Source organism: Entelurus aequoreus, linkage group LG09 (assembly GCF_033978785.1).
Source record: "Entelurus aequoreus isolate RoL-2023_Sb linkage group LG09, RoL_Eaeq_v1.1, whole genome shotgun sequence".
Lineage (NCBI taxonomy): Eukaryota > Metazoa > Chordata > Actinopteri > Syngnathiformes > Syngnathidae > Entelurus > Entelurus aequoreus.
The window spans coordinates 77,578,442-77,596,595 of record NC_084739.1 but is presented as its reverse complement, the minus strand read 5'-3'; the positions used below and the strand labels follow the sequence as shown (position 1 = coordinate 77,596,595).

The following is an 18,154-nucleotide window of genomic DNA, read 5'->3' as shown; positions in this document are numbered from 1 at the left end:
CTGTCATTCACTAAAGGTTCAATTGTTCAGTTAAAACCTACCACGTTTGTACAGTACACAGTAGTGTTGTCCCGATACTAATATTTTGGTACCGGTACCAAAATGTATTACGATTAGAGATGTCCGATAATGGCTTTTTTGCCGGCATCCGATATTCCAATATTGTCCAACTCTTAATTACCGATTCCGATATCAACCGATACCGATATATACAGTTGTGGAATTAACACATTATTATGCCTAATTTTGTTCTGATGCCCCGCTGGATGCATTAAACAATGTAACAAGGATTTCCAAAATAAATCAACTCAAGTTATAGAAAAAAAATGCCAACATGGCACTGCCATATTTATTATTAAAGTCACAAAGTACATTATTTTTTTAAAAACATGCCTCAAAACAGCAGTTTGGAATTTGGGACATGCTCTCCCTGAGAGAGCATGAGGAGGTTGAGGTGGGCGGGGTTGGGGTTGGGGAGGGGGGGTGTATATTGTAGCGTCCCGGAAGAGTTAGTGCTGCAAGGGGTTCTGGGTATTTGTTCTGTTGTGTTACGGTGCGGATGTTCTCCCGAAATGTGTTTGTCATTCTTGTTTGGTGTGGGTTCACAGTGTGGCGCATATTTGTAACAGTGTTAAAGTTGTTTATACGGCCTCCCTCAGTGTGACCTTTATGGCTGTTGACCAAGTATGGCTTGCATTCACTTGTGTGTGTGAAAAGCCGTAGATATTATGTGATTGGACCGGCACGCAAAGGCAGTGCCTTAAGGATTTATTGGTGCTCTGTACTTCTCCCTACGTCCGTGTACACAGCGGCGATTTAAAAAGTCATAAATTTTACTTTTTGAAACCGATAACAATGGTTTCCGATATTACAATTTAAAGGCCTACTGAAACCCACTACTACCGACCACGCAGTCTGATAGTTTATATATCAATGATGAAATCTTAACATTATAACACATGCCAATACGGCCGGGTTAACTTATAAAGTGACATTTTAAATTTGCCGCTAAACTTCCGGTTCGAAACGCCTCTGAGGATGACGTATGCGCGTGACGTAGCCCGACGAACACGGGTATGCCTTCCACATTGAAGCCAATATGAAAAAGCTCTGTTTTCATTTCATAATTCCACAGTATTCTGGACATCTGTGTTCGTGAATCTGTTTCAATCATGTTCATTGCATTATGGAGAAGGAAGCCAAGCAAGCAAAGAAGAAAGTTGTCGGTGCGAAATGGACGTATTTTTCGAACGTAGTCAGCCACAACAGTACACAGCCGGCGCTTCTTTGTTTACATTCCCGAAAGATGCAGTCAAGATGGAAGAACTCGGATAACAGAGACTCTAACCAGGAGGACTTTTGATTTGGATACACAGACGCCTGTAGAGAACTGGGACAACACAGACTCTTACCAGGATTACTTTGATTTGGATGACAAAGACGCAGACGTGCTACTGTGAGTATGCAGCTTTGGCTTTTTTTTGCGTATGTACGTAACTTTTTTAAAATATATAAGCTTTATGAACCTTGGGTTAGGTGAACGGTCTTTTGGGCTGAGTGATTGTGTGTGTTGATCATGTGTTTGAATTGTATTGGCGTGTTCTATGGAGCTAGGAGCTAGCAGAGGAGCTAGGAGCTAGCATAACACGTACCGTACCGTAAGTGCGCGTCACGTACGTAACTTTTTAAAAATATATAAGCTTTATGAACCTTGGGTTAGGTGAACGGTCTTTTGGGCTGAGTGATTGTGTGTGTTGATCGGGTGTTTGAATTGTATTGGCGTGTTCTATGGAGCTAGGAGCTAGCAGAGGAGCTAGGAGCTAGCATAACAAACACGCAGGTGTTATTATGCAGGATTAATTTGTGGCATATTAAATATAAGCCTGGTTGTGTTGTGGCTAATAGAGTATATATATGTCTTGTGTTTATTTACTGTTGTAGTCATTCCCAGCTGAATATCAGGTACCGTGAGTATGCAGCCTTGGCTGCTAAACATTCGATAACTTGACCGTATGTGCGCGTCACGTACGTAACTTTTTAAAAATATATAAGCTTTATGAACCTTGGGTTAGGTAAACGGTCTTTTGGGCTGAGTGATTGTGTGTGTTGATCAGGTGTTTGAATTGTATTGGCGTGTTCTATGGAGCTAGGAGCTAGCAGAGGAGCTAGGAGCTAGCATAACAAACACGCAGGTGTTTTTATGCAGGATTAATTTGTGGCATATTAAATATAAGCCTGGTTGTGTTGTGGCTAATAGAGTATATATATGTCTTGTGTTTATTTACTGTTGTAGTCATTCCCAGCTGAATATCAGGTCACCCCCGGCTCTCACAGCATCTTCCCTATCTGAATAGCTTCAACTCCCCACTAGTCCTTCACTTGCACTTTACTCATCCACAAATCTTTCATCCTCGCTCAAATTAATGGGGAAATTGTCGCTTTCTCGGTCCGAATCTCTCTCACTTCATGCGGCCATCATTGTAAACAATAGGGAACTTTGCGTATATGTTCAACTGACTACGTCACGCTACTTCCGGTAGGTGCAAGCCTTTTTTTTATCAGATACCAAAAGTTGCAATCTTTATCGTCGTTGTTCTATACTAAATCCTTTCAGCAAAAATATGGCAATATCGCGAAATGATCAAGTATGACACATAGAATAGATCTGCTATCCCCGTTTAAATAAAAAAAATTCATTTCAGTAGGCCTTTAAAGCATTTATCGGCCGATAATATCGGCAGTCCGATATTATTGGACATCTCTAATTTCGATACTTATCTAAATAAAGGGGACCACAAAATGGCAGTATTGGCTTTATTTTAGCAAAAAAATGTTATAGTACATTAAACATATGTTTTTATTGCAATGTTGGCCTTAAATAAAATAGTGAACATACTAGACAACTTGTCTTTTAGTAGTAACTATGCAAACAAAGGCTCATAATATGGCTGCTGACGTATGCAGTAACATAGTGTGTCATTTTTTATTCTATTATTTTGTCAAAATTATGAGGGACAAGCGGTAAAAAAATGTATATTAATCTACTTGATCATTTACTGTTAATATCTGGTTATTTTCTGTTTCAACATGTTCCATCTACATTTCTGTTAAAATGTAATAAACACTTATTCTTCTGTTGTTTGGATACTTTACATTAGTTTTGGATGATACCACAAATTTAGGTAAACCAAGTAGTTACAGGATCATACATTGGTCATATTCAAAGTCCTCATGTGTCCAGGGACATATTTCCTGACTTTATAAACATATTAGTTTAAAAAAGGGAAAAACATTTTGTGACGATAAAAAATATCGATGTAATCATAGTAGTATCGACTACATACGCTCTTGTACTTGGTATCATTACAGTGGATGTCAGGTGTAGATCCACCCATGGCATTTGTTTACATTCAGGACCGCCAGTTTGCTGTTAGCGGTGAGCTAATGTAACCTCCTACGGTGTGTAGTGAAGCATGTTTAGCTATTCCCCACATTTATCATAAGTTTTTAAGGCAAAATGCGTCCATTTTCCCTTTTCTGTCTGCGTATAAGTACTCCGTGCATGTGCGTTGTCGAATATCCTCCTCTGTTCGTAAAACCAGCAATGTCACTGCGTGGCGACGGTGCGCCGTCACCAGGTATTTTTCGAAGGGATTATAGTACCGTTCTTGATTCATTAGTACCGCGGTACATAACGAATACCGGTATAACGTACAACCATACTTGCCAACCCACCCGATTTTCCCGGGAGACTCCAGAATTTTAGTGCCCCTCCCGAAAATCTCCCGGGTCAACCATTCTCCCGAATTTCTCCCGATTTTCACCCGGACAACAATATTAGGGGCGTGCCTTAAAGGCACTGCCTTTAGCATCCTCTACAACCTGTCGTCAAGTCCGCTTTGTCTCCATACAAACAGTGTGCCGGCCCAGTCACATAATATATGCGGCTTTTACACACACATAAGTGAATGCAAGGCATATTTCACACACTGAGGGTGACCGTATAAACAACTTTAACACTGTTACAAATATGCGCCACACTGTGAACCCAAACCAAACAAGAATGACAAACACATTTCGGGAGAACATCCGCCCCGTAACACAACATAAACACAACAGAACAAATACCCAGAACCCCTTGCAGCACTAACTCTTCCGGGACGCTACAATATACACCCCCCGCTACCACCAAACCCCGCCGCCCCCCACCCATCTCCCAAATTCGGAGGTCTCAAGGTTGGCAAGTATGCGTACAACCCTAGTACACAGTAGTTGTAATAGAGGTGTGGGCCATCTACAAACACACACACACAGCGTATTCAACTGTACCGCGTTCGCTCCTCACTGGTATGCGCAGAATGTGTATGTGTGTGTGTGTGTGTGTGTGTGTGTGTGTGTGCCTTCATATTGCAGGAGATTGCAGGAGGTGGTGATCCCGACGGGATCACCACCTTATCGTGGTGGGGCACTTTGCGCGTCTCCATGACCCCTAGAGCTATGTCGGCTGGAGTCTTGTACTCCTGGCAGGGTTACCCATGCCGAACAGGTCGAAAGGTAGAGTCCAGACTAAGAGTGATCCCGAAGACCTCAACGGTAGAACAGGCAGAAGATGGTAGCAGTGAGAAGCACCACAATGGCTGTAAAAGTGGACGAAGGCTAAGGGAGCACACCCTGACAGAAAAGCAAGCTGGTGGCGGCAAGCTTTGAGGCAGTTTCCCAAAAACCTGGATTCCGGCAGCTTCCTGCAGTTGTAAGAAGATGCCGGTCGTCTAGGGTCTCCCTTGCCACTGGAACAATCTTCTTACAATCAAGGTAGTGGCGTTGGGAAAAGCGCACCCCTCATGCCACTCTAAAAACCATCATTGCGCAGGTATCTTCTTTACCTGAGTCTCCGACCTCAAAAGTCTGACGGCGATGGAGCGTCCAGTAACGGGGGCAGGTTTGAATGAGCTGGAAGCTCTTAGCTGTAAAGTAAAGGTGGCCTAAAGATTGCCCACTCAACACAGTACCCGGGCAGGAAACCGCACCTGTCGGGACATTCCATTACGCGGTCGAAATACAAAGATTATACCATTTAGAATTGCAGCATGGAACATAAGGACACTCCTGGATGCCAGTCCGGACAGACCACAGCGCAGAACAGCACTTGTTGCCAGCGAGCTAAAGCGCTACAATGTGGATGTGGCAGCACTCAGTGAGACCCGATTCCTCGAGGAGGGTCACTCAATGAAGTAGGAGAGGGTTATACGTTCTTTTGGAAAGGATACCCCATGGGCGGACCACACCTTCACGGAGTTGGTTTTGCAATCAAGAACAGCCTTCTGCTCAAGCTCACAGAATCACCAGTGGGTGTCAGTGAAAGGCTCATGACTCTTCGCATCCCCCTTGCAAAATGCAGACATGTCACTTTGGTAAGTGCCTATGCACCAACTCTGCCATCCAATGATGAAGAGAAGGACTGCTTCTACCAGGCACTCGATGACATCCTCAGTCACATCCCGAGGAGTGACAAAATCATGTTGCTTGGTGATTTCAATGCAAGAGTCGGAAAGAACATGCAAAACTGGAATGGTGTGATCGGCGCCCACGGCATTGGAAAAGTCAAACCCAATGGCATGACACTCCTTAGTCTCTGTGCGGAACACGATCTTACCATCACAAACACCATCTTCCAACAAAAGAACAAATATAAGGCATCCTGGATGCATCCCAGGTCCAAACACTGGCACCTGATCGACTATGCAATCGTGAGGAGGGCTGACCTCAAGGACGTGCTCATTACAAGAGCTATGCGAGGGGCAGACTGCTGGACCGACCACCGCATGATTCTGACAAAGGTCAGAATGCACGTTCGGCCCCTAACACGTCACGGTGCACCAAAGAGGAAAACACTCAACTGTGCCAGACTCTCCAGCAGCGACACCCGTGACAACTTCCGTCGCTCCCTAGCTGAGAAGCTGGCAGACATTGAGCCGCTGATCACCTCAGAGTCTGGGATGGATGAGAAGTGGACCTCTCTATCCACCATCCTCTTTAACACTGCAGCCCAAGCCATTGGTTTTAAAACCAAGAAACACCTGGACTGGTTTGACCAGAATGCTGGAGAGATCTCCACCCTCCTGTACAGAATGCACAAGGCACACAGAGCCACCCTGAACAACCCACAATCCCAATTCCATAAAAAGCAATGGCAAACCCTTCGTTCTGAGGCCCAAACAACTCTCAGAAAACTGCAAGATGAGTGGTGGATCTCAAAGGCCAATGAAATCCAGTCTCACGCTGATAGAAATGATATGCACAGTTTCTATGATGCAGTGAAAACCATCTACGGCCCCAGAAACTGCTCCTTGGCACCTGTTAGATCTGCTGATGGAACATCTTTAATCAAGGATCAGGCTATGATAGTGGAGCAGTGGGCCGAGCATTTTTACACCGTGCTCAACCAGCCCACCCCAGTGGACCCAACTGTCCTTGCAGAGCTCCCTGAACATCCTAGCTTGCCAGATCTCGACCTCCCCCCAACCTTCAAAGAAATCCTGCATGCAGTCAAAACCCTGAAAAACAATAAATACCCTGGACCTGACAGCATCCCGGCTGAACTTCTCAAGGAAGGAGGCTACCTCTGTACACGGACACTGTATCTATACATTTCAGAAGTGTGGAGACGAGAGTGTGTCCCACAACAGTGGAAAGATGCCAACATTGTGACCATCTACAAGAACAAAGGAGACAAATCCATCTGCTCCAATAGTAGGGGTATCTCTCTGTTGGCCATTGCTGGAAAGGTCCTTACCAAGGTCATGCTCCGCAGACTCATCCCCACAATATCAGAACGGGTCACCCCAGAGTCGCAGTGTGGTTTTCGGAAGGACAGGGGGACAGTTGACATGATCTTTGTGACACGTTAGCTACAAGAGAAATGCCGGGAGCAGCACAAGGACTTGTTCATTGCCTTTGTCGACCTTTCAAAGGCATTTGACACAGTGAACAGAGACCTACTGTGGCAAGTCCTGAAGAGATTTGGGTGTCCACCCAAGTTTCTCACCATCCTTGCACAGTTCCATTCTGGGATGATGGCCCGAGTGGTAGTTGGAAGACACAGCTCAAAGCCCTTTGGTGTGAAAACTGGAGTGAAGCAGGGCTGTGTGCTGGCTCCAGTTCTCTTCAACATCTTCCTCGTCTGTGTCACAACACTGCTACGTAGGGGGATGGAGGAGCAGGCTGGAGTTACCATAGACTTCAGGCTTGATGGTAACCTGTTTAACATCAGAAGGCTACAGGCAACTACCAAGCTGACCTCAGAGACCATCATTGAGCTGCAATACGCCGATGACTGTGCCCTGGTTGCCCATACACCACAGGCTCTGCAAAACATCCTCTCGGCAGCTGTAACTGCATATACCAGAATGGGACTGACGATCAACACCCAGAAGACAGAGGTACTCTGTCAGTCCAGTGCTGACCTCCCACAATACCCCACAATAACCCTCACAGCAGCAGGGCAACAGCTGCTCACGGTGCCCACCTTCAAATACCTGGGGAGCATAATGTCGGACACCTGCTCAATGGATGACGAGATCCAGAACCGCCTCAAGCAAGCATCAGCATCTTTTGGTCGTCTAAGGAGAAGGGTTTTTCAGAACAGCAACCTCAAACTCCACACCAAAGTGCTGGTCTACAGAGCAGTATGCATCACTGCATTACTGTACGGATGTGAGGCATGGACTATCTACAACCGCCATCTGAGAAGCCTGGAGACCTTCCATGTAAGATGTCTGCAGAAGATCCTTGGCATCACATGGAAGGACAGAGTGCCGCACACAGAAGTGCTGCAGAGGGCAGGCAGCTGCAGCGTGGAGTCCATCATGACCCAACATCAACTCAGGTGGTTGGGGCATGTCATCCGAATGCCCAGCCATAGACTCCACGCAGAATCCTCTATGGTCAGTTACGCCTTGGCCAACGCAGTGCTGGTGGGCAGAAGAAGCGGTTCAAAGACCAAATGAAGACCACACTGAAGAGATGCCAGATCAACCCCTCTTCACTGGAGGAACTTGCTTCCTGCCGAGACCTCTGGCGCTCCCACTCCTCACAGGGAGTGGATTATATAGAGGAACAGCGCACACAACACCGTGCAGCAAAGCGTGCGAAGAGGCATGCTCGCCAAGCCACCCCTGCTCCCCCCAGCACCTCCTTCACATGCCCGGTCTGTAACCGCATCTGTGGATCCAGGATCGGACTGTTCAAACATCAGCAGACTAACAAATAAAAGAAGATGGTCATCATCAAATCGATGGACAACCATAAGCAAGTAAGTAAGTGTGTGTGTGTGTGTGTGTGTGTGTGTGTGTGTGTGTGTGTGTGTGTGTGTGTGTGCCTTCATATTGCAGGAGATTGGGCTTACAAAACCGAGACATGCAAATACTAGGGCTGTCAACGTTAACACGTTAATGTATGTCATTAATATACAAAAAATTTGGCGTTATCATAAAGGGATAGAGATGAATTACAGTGTTTGTTTTGACCGCCAGAAGGTAGCGCACATTGCACACAGCAATCAGGTCACATGCCAGTGTGATGATAGTTAGAGCGATGTGCTCTGCACCCTTCGAAGCAAACTTCAACGGAACTTTAGATTAAAGTGAGGTAATTATAATGGATTAGATTTTATATAGCGCTTTTCTATTATTAGATACCGTATTTTTCGGAGTATAAGTCGCACCGGAGTATAAGTCGCACCTGCCGAAAATGCATTATAAAGAAGGAAAAAAATATATATAAGTCGCACTGGCAAACTATGAAAAAAACTGCGACTTATAGTCCGAAAAATACGGTACTCAAAGCGCTCACAGAGAAGTGAGAACCCATCATTCATTCACACCTGGTGGTGGTAAGCTACATTTGTAGCCACAGCTGCCCTGGGGTAGACTGACGGAAGCGAGGCTGCCAGTTTGCGACTACAGCCCCTCCGACTACCACCTATCATTCATTCACCAGTGTGAGCGGCACCGGGGGCAAGGGTGAAGTGTCCTGCCCAAGGACACAACGGCAGCGATTTGGATGTCAAGAGTCGGGGAGTGAACCTGCAACCCTCAGGTTCTCCACTACGCCAAGCCGCCCCAAATTAGTTAGTATTGCAGCGACAAACTTTCTTATTAGTAACGGAATTATTTCTAATGTCATCAGGTTTATCAGTATGATGTCATAATTCCGCATATCGGACTGATAATCGTGCACCCCTGTAAGTAATTGCTATGAAGTAGAAAAGGGGGTAAAAACTGTATTGCAGACTGCATTGCAAATTGCTCCTCCAATTACATGAATAAAACTTTCTAGATAGAAGGGAAAGATCCCGAACTAATCAAAACACGCCGAAAATGTTTTGTCTGCTTTTGTGTATTGCTTGACCGTGTTGGGGAAAACCCAGGAGTGCAGTTGTCTGTGGCTTCATGTCAATATTTGCCTGAACTCATTTGATGCAGGTCTTGTTTTTATTTAATGTTATATATAATTTTGGGGGTCATTTGTTTGGGGGGAAAAAGAGCATTTGATAAGAGTTTAATTGTATTTCTGGACTGTATATGTCAAAAAGCTAATAAACGAATGTTGATTTTTTTTTTTTTGTAATGTACTACTACTCCTGTACCGAATTCCATGCGAGAGCAGTCTCTTAACTATTTATTCTCAAAAGTTGGAGAAGTGAACTACAACACAACTTAATTGCTAAACCTTTATGTTTACTCCTCTACATTATTTTAAACAAATCCCAACACGAGTAGAATAGTGCAAGCAAAGTGAGCACATCCAGAGAAAAGTGAGTGTTGTGGCTACCTGTAGACCGTCAGCGGGCGAGCAGCTCAAGAGGACCAGGTTGTTCCTGTGCACGTCTGCAGGCGTCCAGGGCCACGGCTCCTCATCTTGCTCGCTGCACCTTGACCAGCAGAGCCCCACATCGTGCAGGCGGTTGAGGGCCACGCCATGGTGGAGGCCAGGTGCCCACCCTGACAGTTCCACGCATTTCACCTGGCCAAGGAAACGCACATGATGAGGAGGATAAAGTGCTGGGAGGAGACAAACATATGATTCACTTTATATCAGAGCTGTCAAACTCATTTTAACTGGAGGAAAACCAATTTCCACGTGGGCCAGACTGGTAAAATTATGGCATACCAACTTAAAAATAAAGACAACTTCAGATAGTTTTCTTTGTTTTACTTTGGCCAAAATAGAACAAGCACATTCTGAAAAGGTACATGTCACAAATAATCCTCTTGACAAAACACTTCAAGTAAGTTGAAAATTCTGAGGAAAACATTGGTGCAGTTTCACAAACACAACAATGAACTTAGACTTTGTCTAATTGTATCTACAAAACCCAAAAACAGTGAAGTTGGCATGATGTGTAAATAGTAAATAAAAACATAATACAATGATTCGCAAATCCTTTTCAAGCTATATTCAATTGAATAAACTGCAAAGAGAAGACACTTAATGTTTGAACCGGTAGACTTGGTTAATTTTTGCAAATACTAGCTCATTTGGAATTTGATGTCTGCAACATGTTTTAAAAAAGCTGGCACAAGTGGCAAAAAAGACTGAGAAAGTTGAGGAATGCTCATCAAACACTTATTTGGAACATCTCACAGGTGAACAGGCTAATTGGGAACAGGTGGGTGCCATGATTGGGTATAAAAGCAGCTTCAATTAAATGCTCAGTCATTCACAAACAAGGGTGGGCCGAGGGTCACCACATTGTCAACAAATGCGTGAGTAAATTGTCGAACAGTTTAAGAACAACATTTCTCAACCAGCTATTGTAAAGAATTTAGGGATTTCCCCATTTACGGTCCATAATATCATCAAAAGTTTAAGAGAATTTGGAGAAATCACTGCACGTAAGCGGCAATGCCCGTGACCTTCGATCCCTCAGGCGGTACTGCATAAAAAAGCGACATCAGTGTGTAAAGGATATCACCACATGGGCTCAGGAACACTTCTGAAAACCACTGTCAGTAACTACAGTGTGTCACTACATCTGTAGGTGCAAGTTAAAACTCTTCTATGCAAAGCGAAAGCCATTTATCAACAACACCCAGAAACGCCGCCAGCTTCGCTTGGCCCGAGCTCATCTAAGATGGACTGATGCAAAGTGGAAAAGAGTTCTGTGGTCCACATTTCAAATTGTTTTTGGAAACTGTGGACGTCGTGTCCTCCAGACCAAAGAGGAAAAGAACCATCCGGATTGTTATAGGCGCAAAGTTGAAAAGCCAGCATCTGTGATGGTATGGGGGTGTATTAGTGTCCAAGGCATGGGTAACTTACAAATCTGTGAAGGCACCATTAATGCTGAAAGGTACATACAGGTTTTGGAGCAACATATGTTGACTTCCAAACAACATATTTTTCATGGACGCCGCTGCTTATTTCAGCAAGACAATGCCAAGACACATTCTGCACGTGTTACAACAGCGTGGCTTCGTAGTAAAAGAGTGCGGGTACTAGACTGGCCTGCCCGTAGTCCAGACCTGTCTCCCATTGAAAATGTGTGGCACATTATGAAGCGTCAAATACATCAACGGAAACCCCGGACTGTTGAACAACTTAAGCTGTACATCAAACAAGAATGGGAAATAATTCCACCTGAAAAGCTTCAAAAAGTAGTCTCCTCAGTTCCCAAACGTTTACTGAGTGTTGTTAAAAGGAAAGGCCATGTAACACAGTGGTAAAAATGCCCCTGTGCCATTTTTTTTGCAATGTGTTGCTGCCATTAAATTGTAAGATAATTATTGGCAAAAAAAAATTAAGTTTCTCAGTTCGAACATTAAATATCTTGTCTTTGCAGTCTATTCAGTTGAATATAAGTTGAAAAGGATTTGTAAATCATTGTATTCTGTTTTTATTTAGCATTTACACAACGTGCCAACTTCACTGGTTTTGGGTTTTGTACAAAGCCATTAAACTTGAAAAGGGAACTGCACCTTTTTTTTTCTTTTTTTTCACAATCATTATGAAAGACATGACGATGGATGTATTTTTTATGCATTCTAACTGGTGAATAAAAGTCCACTTACAGAGAAGCCGATGGGAGGTCCTCTATTCCGCCAATAAAATCCAATTAAAAAAAACCTCCAAAAATACTCAATTCACATTTCTTGACTTGAATATTAACCACGTATTAGTAATATTGTTATTATTTAGCACTAACGCAGACCAACTATTTATAGCGGCGCCGTGATCACAAGCTTGTGTGCCAATGTTGACAATATCGACTGATAAGCTGCTCCCTCGTTTCCTTGCTCATAAAACTTCATTGTAGATCATAAATCATGCCTCTCACCTGGATACTAGAAGGATGAGGACAATTGCAGCTCATTTGTATACTTAGCAAACTCATCTCGTGGGCCGGATTGTAGGTTTGACACCCCTGCTTCAGCTTGAATGTATGTCACAAATTTTGCAGCAAGAGTATTTAAAGGCCTACTGAAAGCCACTACTACCGACCACGCAGTCTGATAGTTTATATATCAATGATGAAATCTTAACATTGCAACACATGCCAATACGGCCGGGTTAACTTATAAAGTCCATCCATCCATCCATTTTCTACCGCTTATTCCCTTCGGGGTCGCGGGGGCGCTGGAGCCTATCTCAGCTACAATCGGGCGGAAGGCAGGGTACACCCTGGACAAGTCGCCACCTCATCGCAGTAACTTAACTTATAAAGTGCAATTTTAAATTTCCCGCCACACTTCCGCTTGAAAACGTCTCGGTATGATGACGTATGCGCGTGACGTGGCCAGTTTAACAGAGGTATGGCTTCCCCATTGAAGCCAATACGAAATAGCTCTGTTTTCATCTCATTATTCCACAGCATTCTGGACATCTGTGTTGGTGAATCTGTTGCAATGTGTTCATTGCATTATGGAGAAAGAAGCTGAGCAAGCAAAGAAGAAAGTTGTCGGTGCGAAGGGGATATTTTGCGAGGGAAGTCAGCAACACAACACAGCCGGTGTTTCATTGTTTACATTCCCGAAAGATGCGGTCAAGATCGAAGAACTCGGACAACAGAGACTCTAACCAGGAGGACTTTGATTTGGATACACAGACGCGATACCGTGAGTACGTAGCTGTGCTTCCAAACATTTGATCGCTTGCTATAACTTGCTCGAGCTCGTAGCTAGGAGCTAGGAGCGGGATTAATTTGTGGCATATTAAATATAAGCCTGGTTGTGTTGTGGCTAATAGAGTATATATATATGTCTTGTGTTTATTTACTGTTGTAGTCATTCCCAGCTGAATATCAGGTCCCTCCCGCGCGCTTCCAAACATTTGATTGCTTGCCCGTACGTGCGTGTCATGTACGTAACTTTGGTTAAATATATAAGCTTTACGAACCTTGGGGTTAGGTGAACGGTTCTTTGGGCTGAGTGAGTGTGTGTGTTGTGCAGGTGTTTGAATTGTATTGGCGGGTTATATAGACGGGATCCCGTCTATATAACCCGCTCGAGCTATAACTAGCTCGAGCTAGTAGGTAGGAGCTAGGAGCTAGCATAACAAACACCTAGGTGTTTTTATGTGGGATTAATTTGTGGCATATTAAATATAAGCCTGGTTGTGTTGTGGCTAATAGAGTATATATATGTCTTGTGTTTATTTACTGTTTTAGTCATTCCCAGCTGAATATCAGGTCACCCCCGGCTGTCACAGCATCTTCCCTATCTGAATCGTTTCCACTCCCCACTAGTCCTTCACTTACATTTTCCTCATCCACAAATCTTTCATCCTCGCTCAAATTAATGGGGAAATCGTCGCTTTCTCAGTCCGAATCTCTCTCACTTTTGGCGGCCATCATTGTAAACAATAGGGAACTTTGCGGATGTGTTCAATTGACTACGTCACGCTACTTCCGGTAGGGGCAAGCCTTTTTTTTATCAGATACCAAAAGTTGCGATCTTTATCGTCGTTGTTTTATACTAAATCCTTTCAGCAAAAATATGGCAATATCGCGAAATGATCAAGTATGACACATAGAATAGATCTGCTATCCCCGTTTAAATAAAAAAAAATTCATTTCAGTAGGCCTTTAAGCATTCTTGTTCTTTGTATTCACACAAGTGAGGCGTGTAAAACGCCTGCAAACATCTCCATGCCATCCTTTTCTTATCCTCCTTGCTTTAAAGTCTCTGGATATTTTTCATCTTCCATTATTAATGTGTGTGAGTCTCTTGTTCTGCCGGGCCTATTTTAGCGATGTGCATATTTTTTTTTTAGGAAGGTCCGCCACGCTCTACAGTCGCACAGTAATGAGCTCTCCTGGTATTTTTGGTAGAGCGATGCATGCTTTGACAAAAACCACACACCCAACCTGGTGTATCTGTTGTATCTGACCATAAAAAAAAAAGCATTGCTCATAGAGATGTTACGTTGGCAAACGAATAGAGTCTTTTGAATGGCTCTTTAAAAGAGAGAACCCAGTTGTGAGCCGTTTGTTTGGGAGTTGTTTTTCATACACATGCAAATTTTGCGTCTGCAATTGCCCACTCTGCACATGCGTGGACTACAAAATGAGTCGCAGTTAAAGGACGTTTAGCAGAACTTGGATTAATTTATTTTTAAAATAAAATGTATACATATAAAAAAATATATATTTTTAAAGTGAATACCATATTTTTAGTTGTATTTATCTTTTATTTCATCTATGTTTATTTGTATCCACTTTCGGGTAAATTATTCTAAAGAGTAGTAGTTCAAGCATACACACATTTTTATTATGTCATATTTTTTAATGTAGTTTTATTTATACTTTTTATATCCATTAATATAGTTTGTTTTATTTGTGTATTTTTCTATACTGTTAAAATCCTACACTTTTTTTTAGGTGAGTGAAACTAGTGATGGCACCACCTTAATGAATGTTTATAATGAAAAGTATATATATATATATATATATATATATATATATATATATATATATATATATATATATATATATATATATATATATATATATATATATATATATATATATATATATATATATATATATATATATATATATATGTCTTAATTAGATTATCCAAAAAATAGTGCTCGATACCGTGGTAGAGCGTAATATGTATGTGTGGGAAAAAAATCACAAGACTATTTCATCATGAAATAGTCTTGTGATTTTTTTCCCACACATACATACATATATATACATATATATATATATATATATATATATATACGGTATATATATATATATACGGTATATATATATATATATATATATACTACCGTTCAAAAGTTTGGGGTCATATTGAAATGTCCTTATTTTTTAAAGGAAAAGCACTGTACTTTTCAATGAAGATAACTTTAAACTAGTCTTAACTTTAAAGAAATACACTCTATACATTGCTAATGTGGTAAATGACTATTCTAGCTGCAAATGTCTGGTTTTTGGTGCAATATCTACATAGGTGTATAGAGGCCCATTTCCAGCAACTATCACTCCAGTGTTCTAATGGTACAATGTGTTTGCTCATTGGCTCAGAAGGCTAATTGATGATTAGAAAACCCTTGTGCAATCATGTTCACACATCTGAAAACAGTTTAGCTCGTTACAGAAGCTACAAAACTGACCTTCCTTTGAGCAGATTGAGTTTCTGGAGCATCACATTTGTGGGGTCAATTAAACGCTCAAAATGACCAGAAAAAGAGAACTTTCATCTGAAACTCGGCAGTCTATTCTTGTTCTTAGAAATGAAGGCTATTCCACAAAATTGTTTGGGTGACCCCAAACTTTTGAACGGTATATATATAAAAACAATTTAGCCAATATATCAGAATAATCCACACCAATAGAGTAATATTTGTGTGAATTAAATCAATGGTCCCCAACCACCGGGACGCGGCCCGGTACCGGTCCGTGGATCGATTGGTACCGGACCGCACAAGAAATAAAAAAATTAAAAAATGAAAATGTATTTTTTTAATATTTCTGGTTACTACAATATATATATCAATATAGATCAATACAGTCTGCAGGGATACAGTCCGTAAGCACACGATTGTATTTTTTTATGACAAAAATAAATGAATAAAAAATGTTAAAAAATAAATACCAAAACAGCCCCCCCCCCCCGGTCTGCAGTTACAAAAAGGTTGGGGACCACTGAATTAAATGATTCTTATCTACATCATATCAAATAACTGATAACAGTGATTGTTTCCTTGATTAAAAAAAACAAAAAAAAACAACTATAACAAGCCAGTTTTTTTGAACTGCTCTTTATAAAGAACGGCTACCTTCCGAGAACCATAAATCCCATCTCTAATTACTATAAGCACCAACCATCACAATATAAAGGGATGCAGGAAAAGGACGAAGGGCAAAGTATAAAGTGCTGCACAAAAAGGCTGAATGCTAGATCACTGACAGTTGAAATATCCGATACAGCTAGCCCCCCACAAGCCATCATCTATTCCTAGATAGATATATTTTTATATTTTGTAGCGTTTGCTGGTCAGCAATAATCAGAAACCACTTTTCTGCGGGCAGGATTAGTTGAGCCTCCCTTTGCAGCCCCTCCATTCCCCCCCTCCAGCTTAGCCCACTGGACCAGGGCGGGCGATGTGTGTATGCACGTTTGCTGTGAGGTATGGGGGAGGGTAGTCAGTGTGCACGTGTACATTGCAAGGTGGCGGCTGCTTTAAAAAACACCCTACACACACACACACCTGGACACACAAAAAGGGTGTGGCATTGATGTGATGATGGCAGTGTATGGGAGCGAAGTTACTGTCAAAACACCACAAACAATTTTTTTACTCAACTATTTGCAAGTAAAAAAAACAAATTTCTTTAATGAAAAAAAAAAATCGGGAGTATAACATTTTTTTCGTTCATTAAAACTTTCGGCAGTATTATTCCGCCTTGCGTGATCCACACACTTCCACTCAAAGCACCCGTAATTCGCACTCTACAACAACAGGTGGTGCTACTGAGTCCATTTAAGGCCCTCAGAGATACTGTTATTTGGACATACATTATCCCAAAAAATAACAAAGAAGAAGACGCAGGGTGGGGAGTAAAATGGCAGACAGAAGAGGGGAAATGTACAGGTTAACTTACAGGTTGAACTTGTTTCCCTTCTCTTCTGTCCGTATTTTTACTCCCCACCCTGCTTCTACATCAAGTGTTCGAATCGCGCAGGGTGGAATATTACTGCCAAAAGTTTTACCTAGAAGAAAATAATTTTTATACTTGTGAATGATTTTAATTGAAAAAAATTATTTTTATATTTACAAAGCTTTTTTTTTTACTTGCAGAAAACAGTTTTTATACTTGCAAATCGTATTTTTAATTGAAGAAAATTGTTTTAACACCTGCAAAGCTTTTACTTTTACTTGTAGAATATAGTTTTTATACTTGCAAATCTCCTTTTTTACTTGCAGATAGCAATAGTTTGTTTGTTTTTTACTTGCGAATCGTTTTTCTAATTACAGAAAATAGTTTTTTTAACTTCTAAATCGTTTATTTAATTTAATAATTTTTGTTAACTTGCGAATTGTTTTCCATTTGAAGAAAATTGTTTTTATACTTACAAATCTTTTTTTACTTGCAGAAAATGTATTTGTTTTAATACTTGCAAAGCTTTTACTTTTACTTGTAGAAATAGTTTTTTTTTTTACTTGAGAATCGTTTTTTTAAAAACAGAAAATTGTTTAGTTTTTTTTTACTTGCAAATCGTTTTTTAATTGGATAATTTTTGTTAACTTGCGAATTGTTTTTTAATTGAAGAAAATCGTTTTAGTACGTACAAATCCATCCATCCATCCATTTTTCTACCGCTTGTCCCTTTCGGGGTCGGAGGGGGTGCTTAAAAATATATTTTTTTATTGAGGAAAATTGTTTTATACCTGCACCCAAGGGGGTATTCCAGGGTTTCATGTTGTTCCCATTGGGTTGAGTTTTTTTCTTACTCTGATGTGGGATCTTATATCGGGGCTCTATATAAGTAAACTTTGATTGATTGACATTTTTTTTAAATTGCAAACTGTTTTTTTAAGCACTTTACCTGACCCCGTAAGGGACAAGCGGTAGAAAATGGATGGATGTTTTTATACTTGTAAATCCTTTGTTTACTTGCAGAAAATTGTTTTTATACTC

General features: G+C 41.6%; 1 protein-coding gene across 6 annotated transcripts in view; it reads right to left on the bottom strand.

Annotated features, from left to right (window-relative positions):
* Window positions 1-18,154, bottom strand: part of wdpcp (WD repeat containing planar cell polarity effector) — a 189,447-nt gene that overhangs the window by 85,999 nt on the left and 85,294 nt on the right. For all 6 annotated transcript variants that reach the window (XR_009827347.1, XR_009827348.1, XR_009827350.1 and 3 more), the window contains one exon: window positions 9,832-10,023. Coding sequence is in view for 1 of the 6 variants with exons in the window: in XM_062059490.1 (XP_061915474.1) it covers window positions 9,832-10,023 (192 nt within the window). In the remaining 5 variants the exon portion in view is untranslated. The remainder of the gene's footprint in view (window positions 1-9,831; window positions 10,024-18,154) is intronic.